This window comes from Orussus abietinus, unplaced genomic scaffold (assembly GCF_000612105.2).
Source record: "Orussus abietinus isolate OABI.00-Male unplaced genomic scaffold, Oabi_2.0 scaffold20, whole genome shotgun sequence".
Classification (NCBI taxonomy): Eukaryota; Metazoa; Arthropoda; class Insecta; order Hymenoptera; family Orussidae; genus Orussus; species Orussus abietinus.
In genome coordinates this window covers 190713-205532 of record NW_019394282.1, presented here as the reverse complement: position 1 = coordinate 205532, position 14820 = coordinate 190713, and the positions used below count along the sequence as shown (strand labels likewise).

General features: G+C 41.7%; 2 protein-coding genes across 4 annotated transcripts; one reads left to right on the top strand and one right to left on the bottom strand.

Annotated features, from left to right (window-relative positions):
* Positions 1–39: 39 nt before the first annotated feature.
* Positions 40–8383, bottom strand: LOC105694608 (striatin). Of its 2 annotated transcripts, none has more exons than XM_012415454.1 (11): positions 7716–8383; positions 6081–6184; positions 5566–5739; positions 5068–5257; positions 4121–4282; positions 3623–3761; positions 3359–3483; positions 3006–3184; positions 2576–2913; positions 1883–2194; positions 40–1439 (listed from the first exon to the last, which is right to left on the bottom strand). In XM_012415454.1, the coding sequence occupies exons 1-11, from the start codon at positions 7986–7988 to the stop codon at positions 1270–1272; spliced, it is 2166 nt and encodes a 721-aa protein (XP_012270877.1). In that variant the 5' UTR covers positions 7989–8383; the 3' UTR covers positions 40–1269. The 2 variants fall into 2 exon arrangements, with proteins under 2 accessions (XP_012270877.1, XP_012270878.1); XM_012415455.2 differs by having other exon boundaries at positions 5074–5257.
* Positions 8384–8817: 434 nt separating this feature from the next.
* Positions 8818–11423, top strand: LOC105694469. 2 transcript variants are annotated; one of them, XM_012415158.2, is made up of 10 exons: positions 8818–8942; positions 9021–9146; positions 9240–9341; positions 9414–9573; positions 9662–9859; positions 9935–10078; positions 10183–10291; positions 10391–10549; positions 10632–10825; positions 10952–11423. In XM_012415158.2, the coding sequence occupies exons 2-10, from the start codon at positions 9061–9063 to the stop codon at positions 11246–11248; spliced, it is 1449 nt and encodes a 482-aa protein (XP_012270581.1). In that variant the 5' UTR covers positions 8818–8942; positions 9021–9060; the 3' UTR covers positions 11249–11423. The 2 variants fall into 2 exon arrangements, with proteins under 2 accessions (XP_012270581.1, XP_012270582.1); XM_012415159.2 differs by having other exon boundaries at positions 8825–9035.
* The last annotated feature ends 3397 nt before the right edge of the window (positions 11424–14820 follow it).

The following is a 14820-nucleotide window of genomic DNA, read 5'->3' as shown; positions in this document are numbered from 1 at the left end:
CGATATAGTCGGGGAGAGGTACGTAAGTCAACGACTACGTGACGTTTTACGTAGACTGTATTTTTGTTCAATAGTACTAATAATAATACATACACCATTACATAAGAATGCCGTTCTCAATACATATTCTTTAATGCTTTATAAAGTCCGTCGTCGATTAAAGGAAATATCATACAAAAGAACGAAAAGGGATGGGATACTCCTCTAAAGTAACTTAAATTAATCATCTCGACTCGCCGGCCGAACGGATCGCCTGGCGTCGGCGGCATTACGAAAATATGGTTTCCACACGCTCTCCCCTCGGATCCATTCGCGGTAGCCCTTGCAAAAAGTGGCCGCGACTACAAAAGGGTGTCGAGAAATGAAGATCCTTCATCAAGTGACGGAAGAAATCGTTTACGTTAAGGTACACAGTTGTCTATTCTTAAATACAATATATTACAGTGAAACACACAGTTATAATTTATTGTTATTAGTATTATGTCCATAGCGTTATAATTAACTTAGGAGTTATCAATATTTATTATTCTTGTTATTAGCGTATACTGGCCTGAACTAATGTGGAATTTAGCACGAGTGCGACGTAACGGGAGACTAATTTGCACATCCTCGTGAGACGACGGCGACGACGACGACGTTCTTTGATTACCGCCACTGTCGCGATCCCTCCCTCCCTCCCCGGCAGCTGTGCAGCAGTAACTGTGACTTCAGTATAATAAATAGTTAATGTAAAGATAAATATTATGCTACCACGGCAGTGTGCTCCCTGGATTCTGCGTATCGGAGGTCCCTTCCATTTAATTCCATCCCGTCGTCTACGTAATCGGGTCTAAATTAATATTCTACACGGCCCTCCGCTCTCTTTCTCTCTCCTCCTCGCGGTCCCGCCATTTAGGCGTCTTCCTCTCTACTTAGTCTCGACTATATTAACAAATAGCGTTTACACAGGCTCGATTAAATGATCGGCTGGATAAAATCTCGGAATCGTCGTCCTTTCCATGGCCGCGCGAGCATCCGAGCGACTCCCCGTTTTTCTCTCTCTCTGTCTCTCTCTCTCTCTATAGTCAACGGCAAATCGATTAAGGGGGGAAGAAAAAGAAGAAGAAGAAGAAATAAAAACGAAACCTAGGCGTGTGGGCTTGGGCGTGTGTATGTGTGGGCGGGTGTGTGTTATGTACGTACAGGTAAAACTATCTAAAAAGAACATGAGTACAAAAAACCGTTTTGTACGGTACAGATAAGAAACGTCGTCCTTTCTGGGTTTATTGCTCACACGAATACCTTGGCGAGGGCGTCCGCCCCGGCACTCGCGATGAACGGCCGCGTCGGGTGAAACGCTACGTCTAAGATGCTCTCGTCGAATTTCTTACGGTGCGCCGTGATCTCCTGCACGCAGGTCTTGTTGTCCATGTTCCACAGTCTTATACTGCAGTCGTGACCTGGAAGAGATAGAGCGATTACATTAACTACAGCCCTTATCCTTCCTTTTCCACCCCTGTTCAAGTACCCCGTCTGGACGGCTCATTTAGTTACCCACTCGCCCCGCGAGAGGGAGCACCGTACAGGGACTTCCAAAAATAACAGACATGATCCTGAGGTAAGAAACAAAGAAAAGAGGCAATAAAAAGCAACGAACACATTCCCCGGCAATTAATGAACTAACAGTAGTAAGCGGGTCTCCTGACAAGCATGGGATACAAAGCGGCGAATGTTTCCTGATAAAAAATAGATTATGCCATCAAAATGGCACACGTGTTCCCCGGACAAGAAATAAAATACAAGAAAGGAGCGAACGCGTTCCCTGGCAAAAATCAGGGGATAAAGATATAAGCATAACCAACAAGAACTGGCCGATGAAACTGCAGAACATTTCTTCACTTACTTCCTGAGAGCAGATACAAGCCATGGGGGTCTACGGCAAGACTAGTGACGGCGTCCAGATGCGCCACCATGGCGTGCGCGAGAGTGGCCGAGCGATGATCGTAGAATCGGATGTGCCTGTCCTCGTGGGCGGCCACGACGAGCGGTAACGTCGGGTGGGCGACGACGCGGTTCACGCCGGTCGTTCCGCTGCCTTCCAGCCGGGCGACTATCGCAGCCGTTTCGGCGTCGAACACGACGCAGGCCTCCTCGTACGCCACGACCAGCTTATGCGGTTCGTCCCTTATGAAGTCCACCGAAGTGGGGATGCCATCTAGAAGAAAAATAGACGTCTAATTAATATCAATTAAAAACCACCGCTCTAGCTTCTCACTAGATCCTCCAATCCACGGATAACCAAAGACCTGCTTCAAATATCACCGTTCTCTTCAACTGATTAATTTTCCTTGAGGTGACCTATACACACCATTTTACTTAGAGGTCCATGCACGGACTCCATTCGAATGGAAGATAAAACCAACCTCAGAATCATTGTCTATAAGTTACCAGAACATTTTCATATCTTGAGATCGTGGCCAAAGACCCTAGGATGTATTCAACGCCAATAAACTTGTGAGACGCTACCGTGTCTCTTGGTCACGCGTGGATTGACGTTTCAAACAAAGGTTTTGGACGTTCAATAGCTCTTAACTACCTTTCTCGGAAGTGTACGTATTGAGGAGAGGTACTTTGCTCTGCGGGCTCCAGAGTTTGACGGTCCCATCCGCGCTCACCGAGAGGAGCTGCGATCTCGGATGGTACATGCTCAAACCCCACACGGCATCGGTATGTCCGGTTAACGTTTGGCTGAGTACGCTGGGATCGTAAGAGTCATGTGGATCTATGTTGGCCGAAGGGAGAGTCCAACAGTGGATCATGCTATCGAGTCCACCACTGTAGCAACAGCTACCCGTGCTGCACATTGCTAGACACAGCACGGGTCCCGTGTGTGATCTGAACGTGTACAGCGGCTCAACGTCCAACGAAGCCGATCTGAAAGGTTCAATCCAATCTAGTTATCTTCCTCAAAATTTTAAAAACGACTTTTTAAGAGTGACATGCACTTGAAAAGAGTTGTACTCTACTTTTTAGCTGGAACGGTTTTCTGAAGATTCCACAATTTCAGGGTGTGATCGTCGCTTGCGGTGATAAGTACGGGATCAGTGGGGTGGAAGACGAGGGCCCTGACACCGTCGAAGTGCGAGCGTAGAGTGTACTTTGCATTCCAGGTCTTCCTGAACGTCTCCTTTGTGGTCGCAGCCATCTGTATCGGACATATAATACCATTAATTAATATCTGCATCTAGCACTGTTACGTCACGCGACAAAACTTTAAAGTAGTTCAGAAACTATTTTAAGTACAAGGGAAAGAGAAGTATATATCATATGTACTCATCGTATAAGTCATACACGATCATCGGAATGGCATTGGACTCACATCATATGCTACATCGGCATCATTGTTGACTGTCAATTGAGCTAATTCCCCTAGTCCCAAGGTAGAATCAGCTTCGTCACCTGGACATCGCGGATCAGCTGCGACCGCTTTAGGTGGTAAAGGTTCTACAAGTAACAAGGTCTACGTTTTACACTTATTCGCCACATATGAATCGTCTTTGATGAAAAATCGTCAAGACGAAACAACGGCAACATTGACGACCGTAATACGTCACGGTCTTCGAGTGAAATCCGATTTACTAACCATATTCCTCTTCAACGTCGAAGCAATAAGTGCGACGCATAGTGGAAGGCAGTCCGCTCGAGGATTCCGTCAATAGATTTAATTCATTTAATACTTCTTCCGCTTCGGCGTCCAAGTCTTCTGGTATCAGTAACGCCGCCTAAGAACATTAAACGGTAAAGATATATCACACGTGTCATGCAGACTCATCCACCCAGAGAACAAATTCCTAATTCTTTCGATCAACAATTGGCAATCCCGACAAACCTAATTACTTTCTTGCACGTACCTATAAAAAATTCACACGATTCGTGACGCACGATGTAAAATAAAAATTCCAAGGAAGGAAATTCGTAAAGAGGTAAAGAGAAAAAAAACTCGTTAAGTTCATCGCGTACGAATTAAAATACAAGCACAGTCTGTACGAATCAATTAATTCCCGGCGACTGTTAGTAAAGTAAGAAGAGCCATGATTCCCAAGAAATTCATCCACGAAGGAAAGTCACCGAAACAACGCACCTTATTCTGCTTGGTCTCTATACTTGGATTAAAGAGTAATTCTTCTACGTCTCCCTCCTCCTCCTCCATATCGATGTCAGTCTGAGCTAGGAACTCAAAATTGGCCATGACAGCAGCCTCCGTGTCGAGGATCATCGCTTCTGCGATGGATGTCGGCTGTTGCTGCAACAATGTACCCGCGTTATCGTGACCGGCTACGCCGTTTCCTCGCCGAAACTTCCGCGGGAATAAAAGTCCTTTCGAATCTCGGCTCGTCCTGTCCTCCTCTAATCGAGGAGACGCGAGGTGGACAGAACGAGTCCGCGATATGCCGAAGTGAGACTTTCATAGGCAGCCCCAGATAGTAAGTAGCGTGCAAAAAAAGAAACAATGCCGGTGAAACCCCGTAACGCGCGTACTCGTGGCGATGTGCAGCAAACGCATCGTCCATAAATTAGTGCCTCCGCAGGGCAAGCATGCGGCACGTCAAAGCCAGAGTACTCGAAGCATGTTCCACTTGAACGGTGCACGGTTACATTACACCGCGTGCTTAGCAGTCAATTTCATCGACTCGAATTAGCAACGACCCCTCGACATTAACAAGTTACACGGGAAAAGCATCGTCTCGAGGAATTTCAAGCGCAATCTTCAAATGCACCTCACATGACGAACACCTATTTGACCTCTCCGATACCACTTTGATATAACCTTAAGCTTCGGCATAAGCAACTAGGTACTTACGAAACCAAAGGTTACAAAGGCGGTGTCGAAATTCACAAACGAGCGCAAAAACAAGGGCCGAGTACGGAAAAATAAACTATAGTTTCCACGCCGATTCTACTCGCCGCTACTTGCTAGTGGTGCTGTTCCTTAATTACATAATAATGCAATTCCCAGTAGGAGTCTCGATGCCAATAGCTGGTGTTCTTAAGCATAATAAAAGTGAAATAAGTAGAATGACTATTTACCTCTACCTTTTTCGCTGGGACCCGCCGACCCTGATTCTCACTAGCTCTTTTATTAGAAGACTCATTTCCATTTAACGCGGGGGTGTTCATGTCGTCCGAATCTGTATTGTTATTTAATCCAAGCAATGTTCGCACTCTGTTGGACCGTACATCTATGATTGTGTCGGTATATCCAATCTCTTGTAAATATCTGCAATAAAAGGATTACTCGTTGCATTAAAAGTTTAGGGCACACGAACGGATGCACACATTGTTCTGACACTGCAATTGAGGTTTCGCAGTTTTATGCATATTTAAAAAAAAAAAAACACTGCCCTTGACTTTGCGATATCAGTTACATCGATAACAGAATACATATGCGCATTTTCCCTTTACTCATTAGCTCAAGAGTTACCGTTCATTTAATATTGAAACAAAACATCATTTGCAAGTCGATTAAATTTTCCTCATCCTGGGCGTGAATGCAAAACTTGAATGCCACGTGACAACTGTACTCACTTTCTAAGAAGCTGACGACTTTGCCTCCAGCTAATAATGTCCGACGTGAATGGAGTTTCCCCATCGCCACCTCCTCCGATGGGACCACCGCAAGTACTGCTTTCCTCATACAGGGGAGGCTTTACGTCCCCTTGTACTAGATCAGTACCGTACTTTAATTTATGATATTTTGCTCTGTGCAAATAAAAAGGCATGTTTAGGTACCGAAAATAGAAAAACACTAGGGGAATAAAAATCGCGCCAAAAGCCCACAAAGAAAAGAAAATTGTCTGATACATTATTAAACGAAGTAATGTATTAAAAATAAAAGGGGGTGGTTTGATTTTTACTACTTAAATTTGTATTTTCCATACATTGTTGGATCACCGGTAAATATTGCAATTAATTTCAAAGTGGTGCCCGCACAAAATTATCGACAGTTCGAAATGTCAAAATATCTGATTTTAAAAGTTTAAAATATATGTGTATATCTTGTCTTGTTTTTAGTTTTATGGCAAATGCTACAGAAGTCTTACCTTTCTTGTTTGAGTGCATACTCCAACATCTTTATTCGTCGTATCAAATCATTCTTCAAATTTTCCTGTCCTTTTCGTTCTCCTTGTAAGAAAGCTATTCTGGCCTGCAAATTAAAGAGGCACGTTATACATTTCCTCCAATTTAAATTATGCCCCTAAGGCATCGATAATGTTTTACATTAAATTAACATATTGACTGTCGCTGCAGTAGGGTCGTTAACACGGAACTACTAAAATATTTATGACACATTGCACTTTAAATTATTTATATAATGAAATTATTGCATCGTAGAATGTTGAACCAAAGAAAATTAAGAATTTCTTCTGTAACGTTATTTGTCCTTATATAAACCATAAGATGCTGTAATAACTCATCAGAAATTCCATTAAAGATCCTATAAAAGAAAGCTTCAAGGTTGTTCTATAAATCATTGTTCAACAGTTATTTACGTGCCATCTTTTGCAACAATTAAGTTAACTACCTTCTTTACAGAATAGATAAATGTAGGAAATGTATTTCCTGATCTATTCTAACACCGCATTTTTATGCAACCTTGAACTATTCTTCCTTGAAATTATATACATACATACATTTATATATTTATTTTTATGTATGGTAAGTGATTTATTATCTACACAAAGGCTAAATAATTGCACTTTTCAAATTGCTGGGTCATTCCAATTAGTTTTGTTCCTTTCATCTATGGATTATCTACACAAAAAGATACAAGGAACTACCAATATCCTAATCCTATTGTGTGCAATTGTATCCTCGAATAAAAATAGAAGGATTAGTATTTTTTTGTACTCGATATAACTCCTTGCCGACGATATCGTATACCTTTGGTTTTCTATTGATACTATTTATGACTTTAGAGATACTGCCAACAATAAAAATTTCACCACAATTCTCGTGACCTTTACCAATACTCTTAGCGATTAAATATCACAAGAAATTCAACTTCTTCTATGAGCTCAACACAGATCATAAAGCAGCCACGGTAGCTCATATCTTCGATGCATTTTTCCCAGGAATCACAAACGAACACCCAACGCAACGGCAATTTCAAACCTTCCATAGCAGACACGAGACCCTCGAAGATCGAGAGTATTCTAAACGACCTATGCCCATTGACGCAGTGAAAAAAGAAAATAAATATGAATACTCAAAAGACAATCGTTATAACAAATGCCGAGTGAGGTCTGCGCTTCAAACTCGAGTACAAGAACATAAAGGAAACGGCAATTTCAAACCTTCCATAGCAGACACGAGACCCTCGAAGATCGAGAGTATTCTAAACGACCTATGCCCATTGACACAGTGAAAAAAGAAAATAAATATGAATACGCAAAAGACAATCGTTATAACAAATGCCGAGCGAGGTCTGCGCTTCAAACTCGAGTACAAGAACATAAAGGAAACGATACATTTGGAAACAAAGCGTGAAATCAGCAAAACCCGTAATAATTTTCTGGACAACCTAACAGCTCGGTGTTTCGGTTTCGCACTCATAACTAGCATTTGTTCGTACGGAAACATCAAGTTATAATAAAAAAAAATGGTCCGAGTCGACTCGAGAGTAAGGAGTCAAAATATTCGACTCGCCGCCTCCCTAACGGTCTAGGATGTCGCACCTGAAACTCGGCCCTGTCGAGTTCCCACTGGGACCTCTCGAGCTCGAATCTGGCCCACTCGTGTTGAATGAAATGCAGTATGCCAGGCATGGAGTACTGCGGCCTCTGTTCCTTGATGGCGCCCTGGGCGTCGTTCTCCTGGGTCTGATGCTTGTTGTCGGCGTTCGACGCGCTCGTCCCGGGTGCCGAGGTTTGTCGGACATTATTCGAGGGCAGGTCCGGGCTGAAGACATCCTCCATGGTGGAACGGCTAAAGCGACGGGGCACCTTCATTTCATGACACGGCAGCCATTACGGCGACCCGTGAGCACGGCTCGGTTTCGTTTGCCCCTCGGCCTCGCGAGAGTGCTCTCCGGTCGACTCGACTCGGTCCGGCCCGCCTCTCCTCGCCCTCGGCCCAGCGGGGCTGGCTTCCCTTCGATCGGACGCCCTAGCCTAGTCTAGCCGGCCCGATACTCGACGCGTCGCGAACGCCCCGCCTCGCTTCGCTCCGGTCCGGCCTCACCAGGCCTTACTGCGGCATCTGACGCGAGCTGGTTCCGCTCCCTCGACTCGCTCGACGAAGCTCGACTCGCTCAACTCTTCCGTCAAATCGAACGACCGAACGTCACTTCTTCGCTTCGCTTTCAACACCGAGGAGGCACGGACGATCCGAGAGGGTCAACGCTCGCTCGGTTTTCTCCCTCGCTTCGACTCGCGAGCGACGACCGCGGAACACGTAGCACGACAGAGATGAGTTGAGAGATTGCTCACGGGCAGGGCACGCGATCGCGCCTGTGTTGCCCTCGGTGGAGAATGCGGGCGGCTCGTGCACTTACTCCCAATCGCGATCTAACTAACAATAAGAGATGAATTGGAAGCAGAGGTGAGGTGGATCTCTAAATTAGCCGCCATTGAGGGCAAGTGCACGAGCTGCCTGCATTCTCCACCGAGGGCAGCAATCTCCCAACTCATCTCTGCAATGGTACATACATTTAAAAATCTATTTATCCATGATAGATGGCAGCATAATTTCTGTATCAATATGTTACCTTCGTTTTTTATCTCAAGAATTTTATTCAAAGAATCTCTGTTTTATATATTGACAATGTTTAGTGTGTGACAGGTATATACCAACTGAAAGTAAGAGTAGTTTATATTATGCTTCGATTATGTACTTTTGCGTTACTGTTACATCAATAAATACCGATGATGTAATTCGTAGTTGGAAAAGAAGGCCTCAGAAATGTAATTTTATCATATTCAATTAAAGGAAAAATTACGTTTTTGGTTGTAAATTAACTTACTCTGTTACCTGTGAATTAGCGTTTTATTCTAGCGGTAAGGAGGTAACCTAAAACTCATCATGGTTCACTGGATTCTATTTTTAATTGCAATGTTGCAATTATTTATGAACCTTAAATGTGACGATATAATGCTTACAGATCATGTGTAAATATTTCATTCATTATACAAATATAAGTCTAAATTGTTATATTAAAATTAATTGTTTAATATAAAAATGTTAAATCTGATTGACTTTAGGTCCGAGGAACAAACGATCGATCCACATTCATTTTTCTATGATAAAAATACTAAGACGATGCTCTATGATTTTCCTACAGATTCTGAAATAGTACAAATTAGGTAGGTTTCCTTGTTGGTAACGTGATTTAGCACTTATGAATAATAGTACGTATTCTCTATTTAATTTTGCAGAACCGAAAATATAAAAATCAAGGATGTTAATAAAAATGAACATGCTTTGTCTATTAGACAACCGAAAACAGATCGCCCATTTAAAAATGAAAGCGAAAGGACGGAATATAAGTATTTCAAAAGGTTGCTTAATATCCTGCTTGCAAATGCTCATTATAGGGTATTTCAACATTATACATCTATCAGTTAATAGAAACACGTGATTCTATTTCGTAGCATTTGGAAATAATATGTGACATGTATTATAGGAAGAAGGTGATATAACACATGGAACTATTTATTTACGCGCATCCTATGATCAATTGGAAATATTGGAAAATTTTATTAGAGGTAAGGCATCTATTAAAAATGTTGATGCAATTTTGAATGATGTGTTCCCGAAGGAGCATCGTTATTGGTCTCCTGAAACATTGTACGATTTAAAAGAACTCGTAAAATATGCATTTGTAAGTTATTCAGTTTTACAAATTTGAGTTTATTTGGAATGAAAGCGTAATTATGGGAAATCATTCTATTTTCAGAGCTACGAAGCTGTAATGGTACTATGTGGTCTCTACTTGCTTTATTTATTTTGGAGGGGACAAACTGTTACAAAGTTAATAATGGTATTTCTGGTTGTTGCATTTTTCATAAGCTACCATATTACTTGGCAACAACTTGTGATGGTAAGTTTTATTTTTAAACACTAATTTATCATTAATCACTATTAAATATGAAATAAAGAATGTTAGAATATGTACATTCTTAACTGTTAAACCATAATATATAGGAAGCTAAGATTAAATTAACTATTCAACAATCCAAATACCAAAATGCGCCTGATAGTTGCTTTCCTCACAAGATGAGTACGTTCCAATGGCTTCGTCAATATTTTGTTGGTAAGCTGGTGTATTTAAATTTGATTATATGCAAAAATAAAAATGAAAAAACCCTGGACATCTAAAACTAGACTCATAATATTTCATTTCTCTTTAAAGGTTCCTCTGAATGCGAAGAATATTACACAAGTATAATGACGAATCCAGTTGAGACAGTAACACCGATTCAAGTGTTGACGCACCTTTGTTCTTCCATCGTTCTGACTTCTGTTCCAGAAATTGCTACTGCTTTTGGTCTTTTTGTAGAGAATGCTACTGGTGAGTAATTTGGTGAATACTTGCATTCAAAATTTAATTTTCACAGCTACGATGCTTATTTTGTTGGCTCATATTTTTACAGCACCTTTGCCATGGCCATTATCATGGATTATGAAAACGCTTCTATATATCGGAATCCCATTAATATTTATATTCTTGGTACTGTGCCTATCGGGTTATGGATTGAGTGTTAAATTAGGACCTATTCTTAATATTTCTTTCTCGAGGAATCCACCACCAACCACCATGCGTCAACCAATTGAAATTCTTCCCCAGGTATTTATCAATTATCATAGTTACTTTGAGTGCATTTAAAAAATGTTATTAAAACAGAGTAAAAGAATGAATAAAATCTATAATATTCAGTTTTTACATATATCTATATACTTTTATGATTTTTAGGTTCCTATAAAGATTGAGCTTAAACTTGATAGAACTTCTGATAATACAGAGGCCAGAGCTATTACAGATCTTGCCTCCGATTACAAAATGGTGAAACCAAAAATTGATCGGAATAACAAGAGCAGTGTACATACTAATGAAAAGAGGAATACAAAAGATGGTAATAGATGTGCAAGTACAGCAGTCGATGGTGTTCATTTATGTTCCACGTGTGCATCAACGATTTCAACACTTGAAGATATGTGTCCAAATAATAGTGTACAGCCTGTAGAAGAAATAGGAAGTGGGGATGCTTGAGAGTTTCTCTTTCCCACATTTAACACGTGTAAAATATTTGCGATTATAACTGAAGTCATTACAAACAATCATCAAACTTAATCGCTTTTAACAAGACTGTGATGTAATTTATGGTAACTTTTTCATGAAGCATTCGAATTGTAACCTAGTTTTAATCAATATATCAAAGAAACCTTTTTAAAAAATGTATGATACGTGTCCTTTCATCTTTGTGTATATTCTTAAAATCACACAAAGTACGGTATTATGTTCTACAAAAATCTCTCTACAAACAGTCGAAATTAACTTAATTTCCCCTCAGATACAGAGCTCTGCGAGGATCTGATTCTCTTGGAACCGCCCAAGGGCTGAAAGTGTCGTTAAAGTAAGTTACATTGATTGCTCTAGCACAGAAGTAAAATTTTAATTAGTCTCGGTCCTCTTGTTATTTACGGCCAGGAAATAAGACAGAGGAAATGAGGCTTGCCGCACCGACTTATACAAGCCGCGGCATTTTAATCGGGGTTACCTATTAAGGTCCTTCCTCTTTACATTACGGTTGAATCAACGAGTGATGAATTCCGACCCGAGTCTCCAGACACGCATACAATTATCGAAGATATTCAGACCGTAGAAAGGAGTTACTGGAATAGAATTATATTGATAAAACTTAAACATTTCCCAAGACCGATTCGAGAGTCACTTTAAGGTGATATGAAAGGGTCAATGTTAAAATATTTATAAAGCTTTTCTCTAAACTGGATGCACCGAATCATTTGAAACTTCAACACGTGATTATGGAGGTCCTAAGGATGAACGTGGTGCTCATGAAATTTCAATTTTAATAACACCTTTTTTTTATTTATCCCAGACTACAACCAAGAGTACATATTTTTTGTTTGAAAAATGAAATTTCATGAGCACCGCGTTTTTCCTTAGGGTCTCCATACTCACGTGTTGAAGTTTCAAATGATTCGGTGCGCCGAGTTTTGCGAAAAAAGTTTTATAAATGTTTTTACGTTTCGCATATATAAAATGGCCCTTTCATATCACTTTAACTTCATTTTTGCCGCTTTCCAATGATTCGGAACTATTCTTTACGATTAAATCCTGATTAAAGTAAAGCGGGGTTAAATGGGCTTTGCATCCCATTATTCTTTGGAAGGTTCGTGACTAATGGAGAGGAGAGGAAAACGCGTCGAAGAATTCAGTGCTTGTTGTTCCAAGCAAAGTCAATAGCGAATATGGGAGAAAAGGCTTTCAGGAAGCTCCGGGTGCAATTGCGCTTTATCGACGTCGGTAAACGGTGCTCAGGGTCTAGCAAATGTGAATACCCCGTTCCGGAAGCTTGGTCAAATTTAATACTTTAATAGATTAGTCTAATTAATTTCGGTATTGCGATTGTGATAAGCAAACTCGTCAGAGGATCACGAATCAACGTCCGACCGATTCCGCGCAGACTTTGATGACATTCTGGATGAATTACCGTTTGTAATTAATGCATCGACTAATATTGTTAAAACATTAACAGCACATATCCACGGATATCGACGAAAGCTCTCGCGGATATATCTGTCACATATGACTCCTTTCATAAGCGAAATTATGCCCCGATCAATCGTGTGGTCATGCGGTTGGCGGTTACAACGCCTGCAACATGAGCAAAGAACGTACACGTCGTACGCATGACTCGTAGTGAATTATGTCTATCGAGGTGTACATTGTATGATGTTCAAATCGGAAGGCAGGACATACTTGGTTGACGGGAAATCGACCGAATTACCATTTCTCCAAGTTGAGGGCCATCTCCTACAAAGGACAATCCATAAATATAGATAATCCCACATTTAACAGCGAATTGCCAAATATAAGATTCAGAACAATCAGCAATTTGCGCTCCTCACCAACATAATCTCCTTATACATAAACAAGCTGGTCTTTACATTTCTATGAAAAAATGAGGATTTTTAAAGTGAAGCTACACACGTCGAGAAATTTGATGATTTGATTTGCTGAAAAAGAAAAAGAAAATACATTGTTAGCTCTAGTCTAGGATAGATAAAAAGAATTTTTCTATTAAAGATGAAATTTCACGAGCATCGTGANGTTAAAGTTTCAGATAATTCAGTGCACCCAGTTTGGAGAAAAGCTTTATAAACATTTTCACGAGTTGATATATATAGAATGACCCTTTCATGTTACCTTAAGGTTGTACATACATAGATACATAGAATGCAAGCAGACGATAAGAGGGCCACGCAGGACTCGCCTAGCCAATCAGGATCAATCTATACGATCTTCTCCCTCAATGGTTCGCGGTAAACCGCACCGAAGCAAAAAATCTTTGACCTATGGGTTCTCTCTCCTTGTAGTTGGTGTAACGCCGCCAGAGAGGGGGAGTCATCCGGCTTCAATGTCTGTAAACATAATATTTTGGGTCTGACCTGAATCGAGCACAATCGGCAACCAGGCCCTTGGTCGTGTTCGCGAGAGCGTGAAGATCGGTGGAGCCGGATGTAAAGATATAGGTATTCCTTGGGCGGGGTTGGACGCTTAGCTGCGATGCGTTACATGCTCGAAATGGCGGGAAAGAAAGGGCCTCTTCCTCTACAAACCGCACAGCCTCCTGGGCCTTATTCTCAGGCCACGTGAAAACGCGTTTTGTTCGGCAAAAAGTGATGGACCTCGAAGACATCCGGGAATCGCCATTCAGGGACTGCTGAAAGCGTGAACGCTTATTAAACGTAACGTCTAACCTCTACATCCTTGCATGTTCATAGTATGCGATAATATACGGATAGAAAACCACGTATATTATACATACCCTACCCAGGGGATCGATTTTGTATCTTTAGTAAAAGTGCTCATTTTTCGAACTTTCATCTCGCCTAAGTTTATTCACCCGATTTTGTAATCTTCGGGGGTGGGGTTTGAATTCGTACGTTGAATCTAGTAAAAATGCTGAAAGTGCTGGTTGCGGCACGAGTGAATACAGACGCATACATTAATAAGTGTACTAAATAAGCGGTTAAGTGATTTAATGACATAAAAGTTATATAATTAAGTTGTATATTGCTAAAAAGAGTAAATATTACGTGGTCGTATGTTCGAGAAGCGAGTCGGCCGCGTTGGAATTCCGTGGATGTATCGTTAAAGTTGATGGCACGGGGAACGGTGTAAGGGAGAAAGGGGCACGCGCACACGGAAAGGGTTAGGTAGCCGGCAGGACACTAGGGGGCGCTACTTGGTGAGGCAATAGGATGTGGGAGTGCGGTACTAGGTACGCCGGCAACCACTACGGCGGAGGCTATCAAAATAACGAACCCATCTCATCTCAGAGTGCGTTATTTGCGCCCGGTTGCACCTGAAACGAGCCGAGTTTGAGCCGCGCCGTGTGCGCGCGCTACGAAGCCGCGACTCAAAACTTAGGGCCCGTTTCCGCATCTGCCCCATTGATGTCCCTTTTCATGCTCGAGAGCCATTGACCGAGAGAGGAAACCGCCAAAAGGAGGGATCCGTACACTTTGCGCCAAGGCCGGGTGCATCTCCGATTATCCCGCTACTCCCTTGCAGTGCTGCGGTCGCGCCTCGCA

What these genes read in the sequence shown, in the direction of transcription:
- LOC105694469 (XM_012415158.2), top strand. Translation starts at nt 9,061, where the DNA reads ATGGTTCACTGGATTCTATTTTTAATTGCAATGTTGCAATTATTTATG. An exon ending in ATAATGCTTACAGATCATGT is followed by an intron (nt 9,147 to 9,239) that starts GTAAATATTTCA and finishes GATTGACTTTAG; the next exon opens with GTCCGAGGAACAAACGATCG. An exon ending in AACTCGTAAAATATGCATTT is followed by an intron (nt 9,860 to 9,934) that starts GTAAGTTATTCA and finishes TTCTATTTTCAG; the next exon opens with AGCTACGAAGCTGTAATGGT.
- LOC105694608 (XM_012415454.1), bottom strand. Translation starts at nt 7,988, where the DNA reads ATGAAGGTGCCCCGTCGCTTTAGCCGTTCCACCATGGAGGATGTCTTC. An exon ending in TCCCAGCGAAAAAGGTAGAG is followed by an intron (nt 4,283 to 5,067) that starts GTAAATAGTCAT and finishes ACATTGTTGCAG; the next exon opens with CAACAGCCGACATCCATCGC. An exon ending in ATGCCGATGTAGCATATGAT is followed by an intron (nt 3,185 to 3,358) that starts GTGAGTCCAATG and finishes TGTCCGATACAG; the next exon opens with ATGGCTGCGACCACAAAGGA.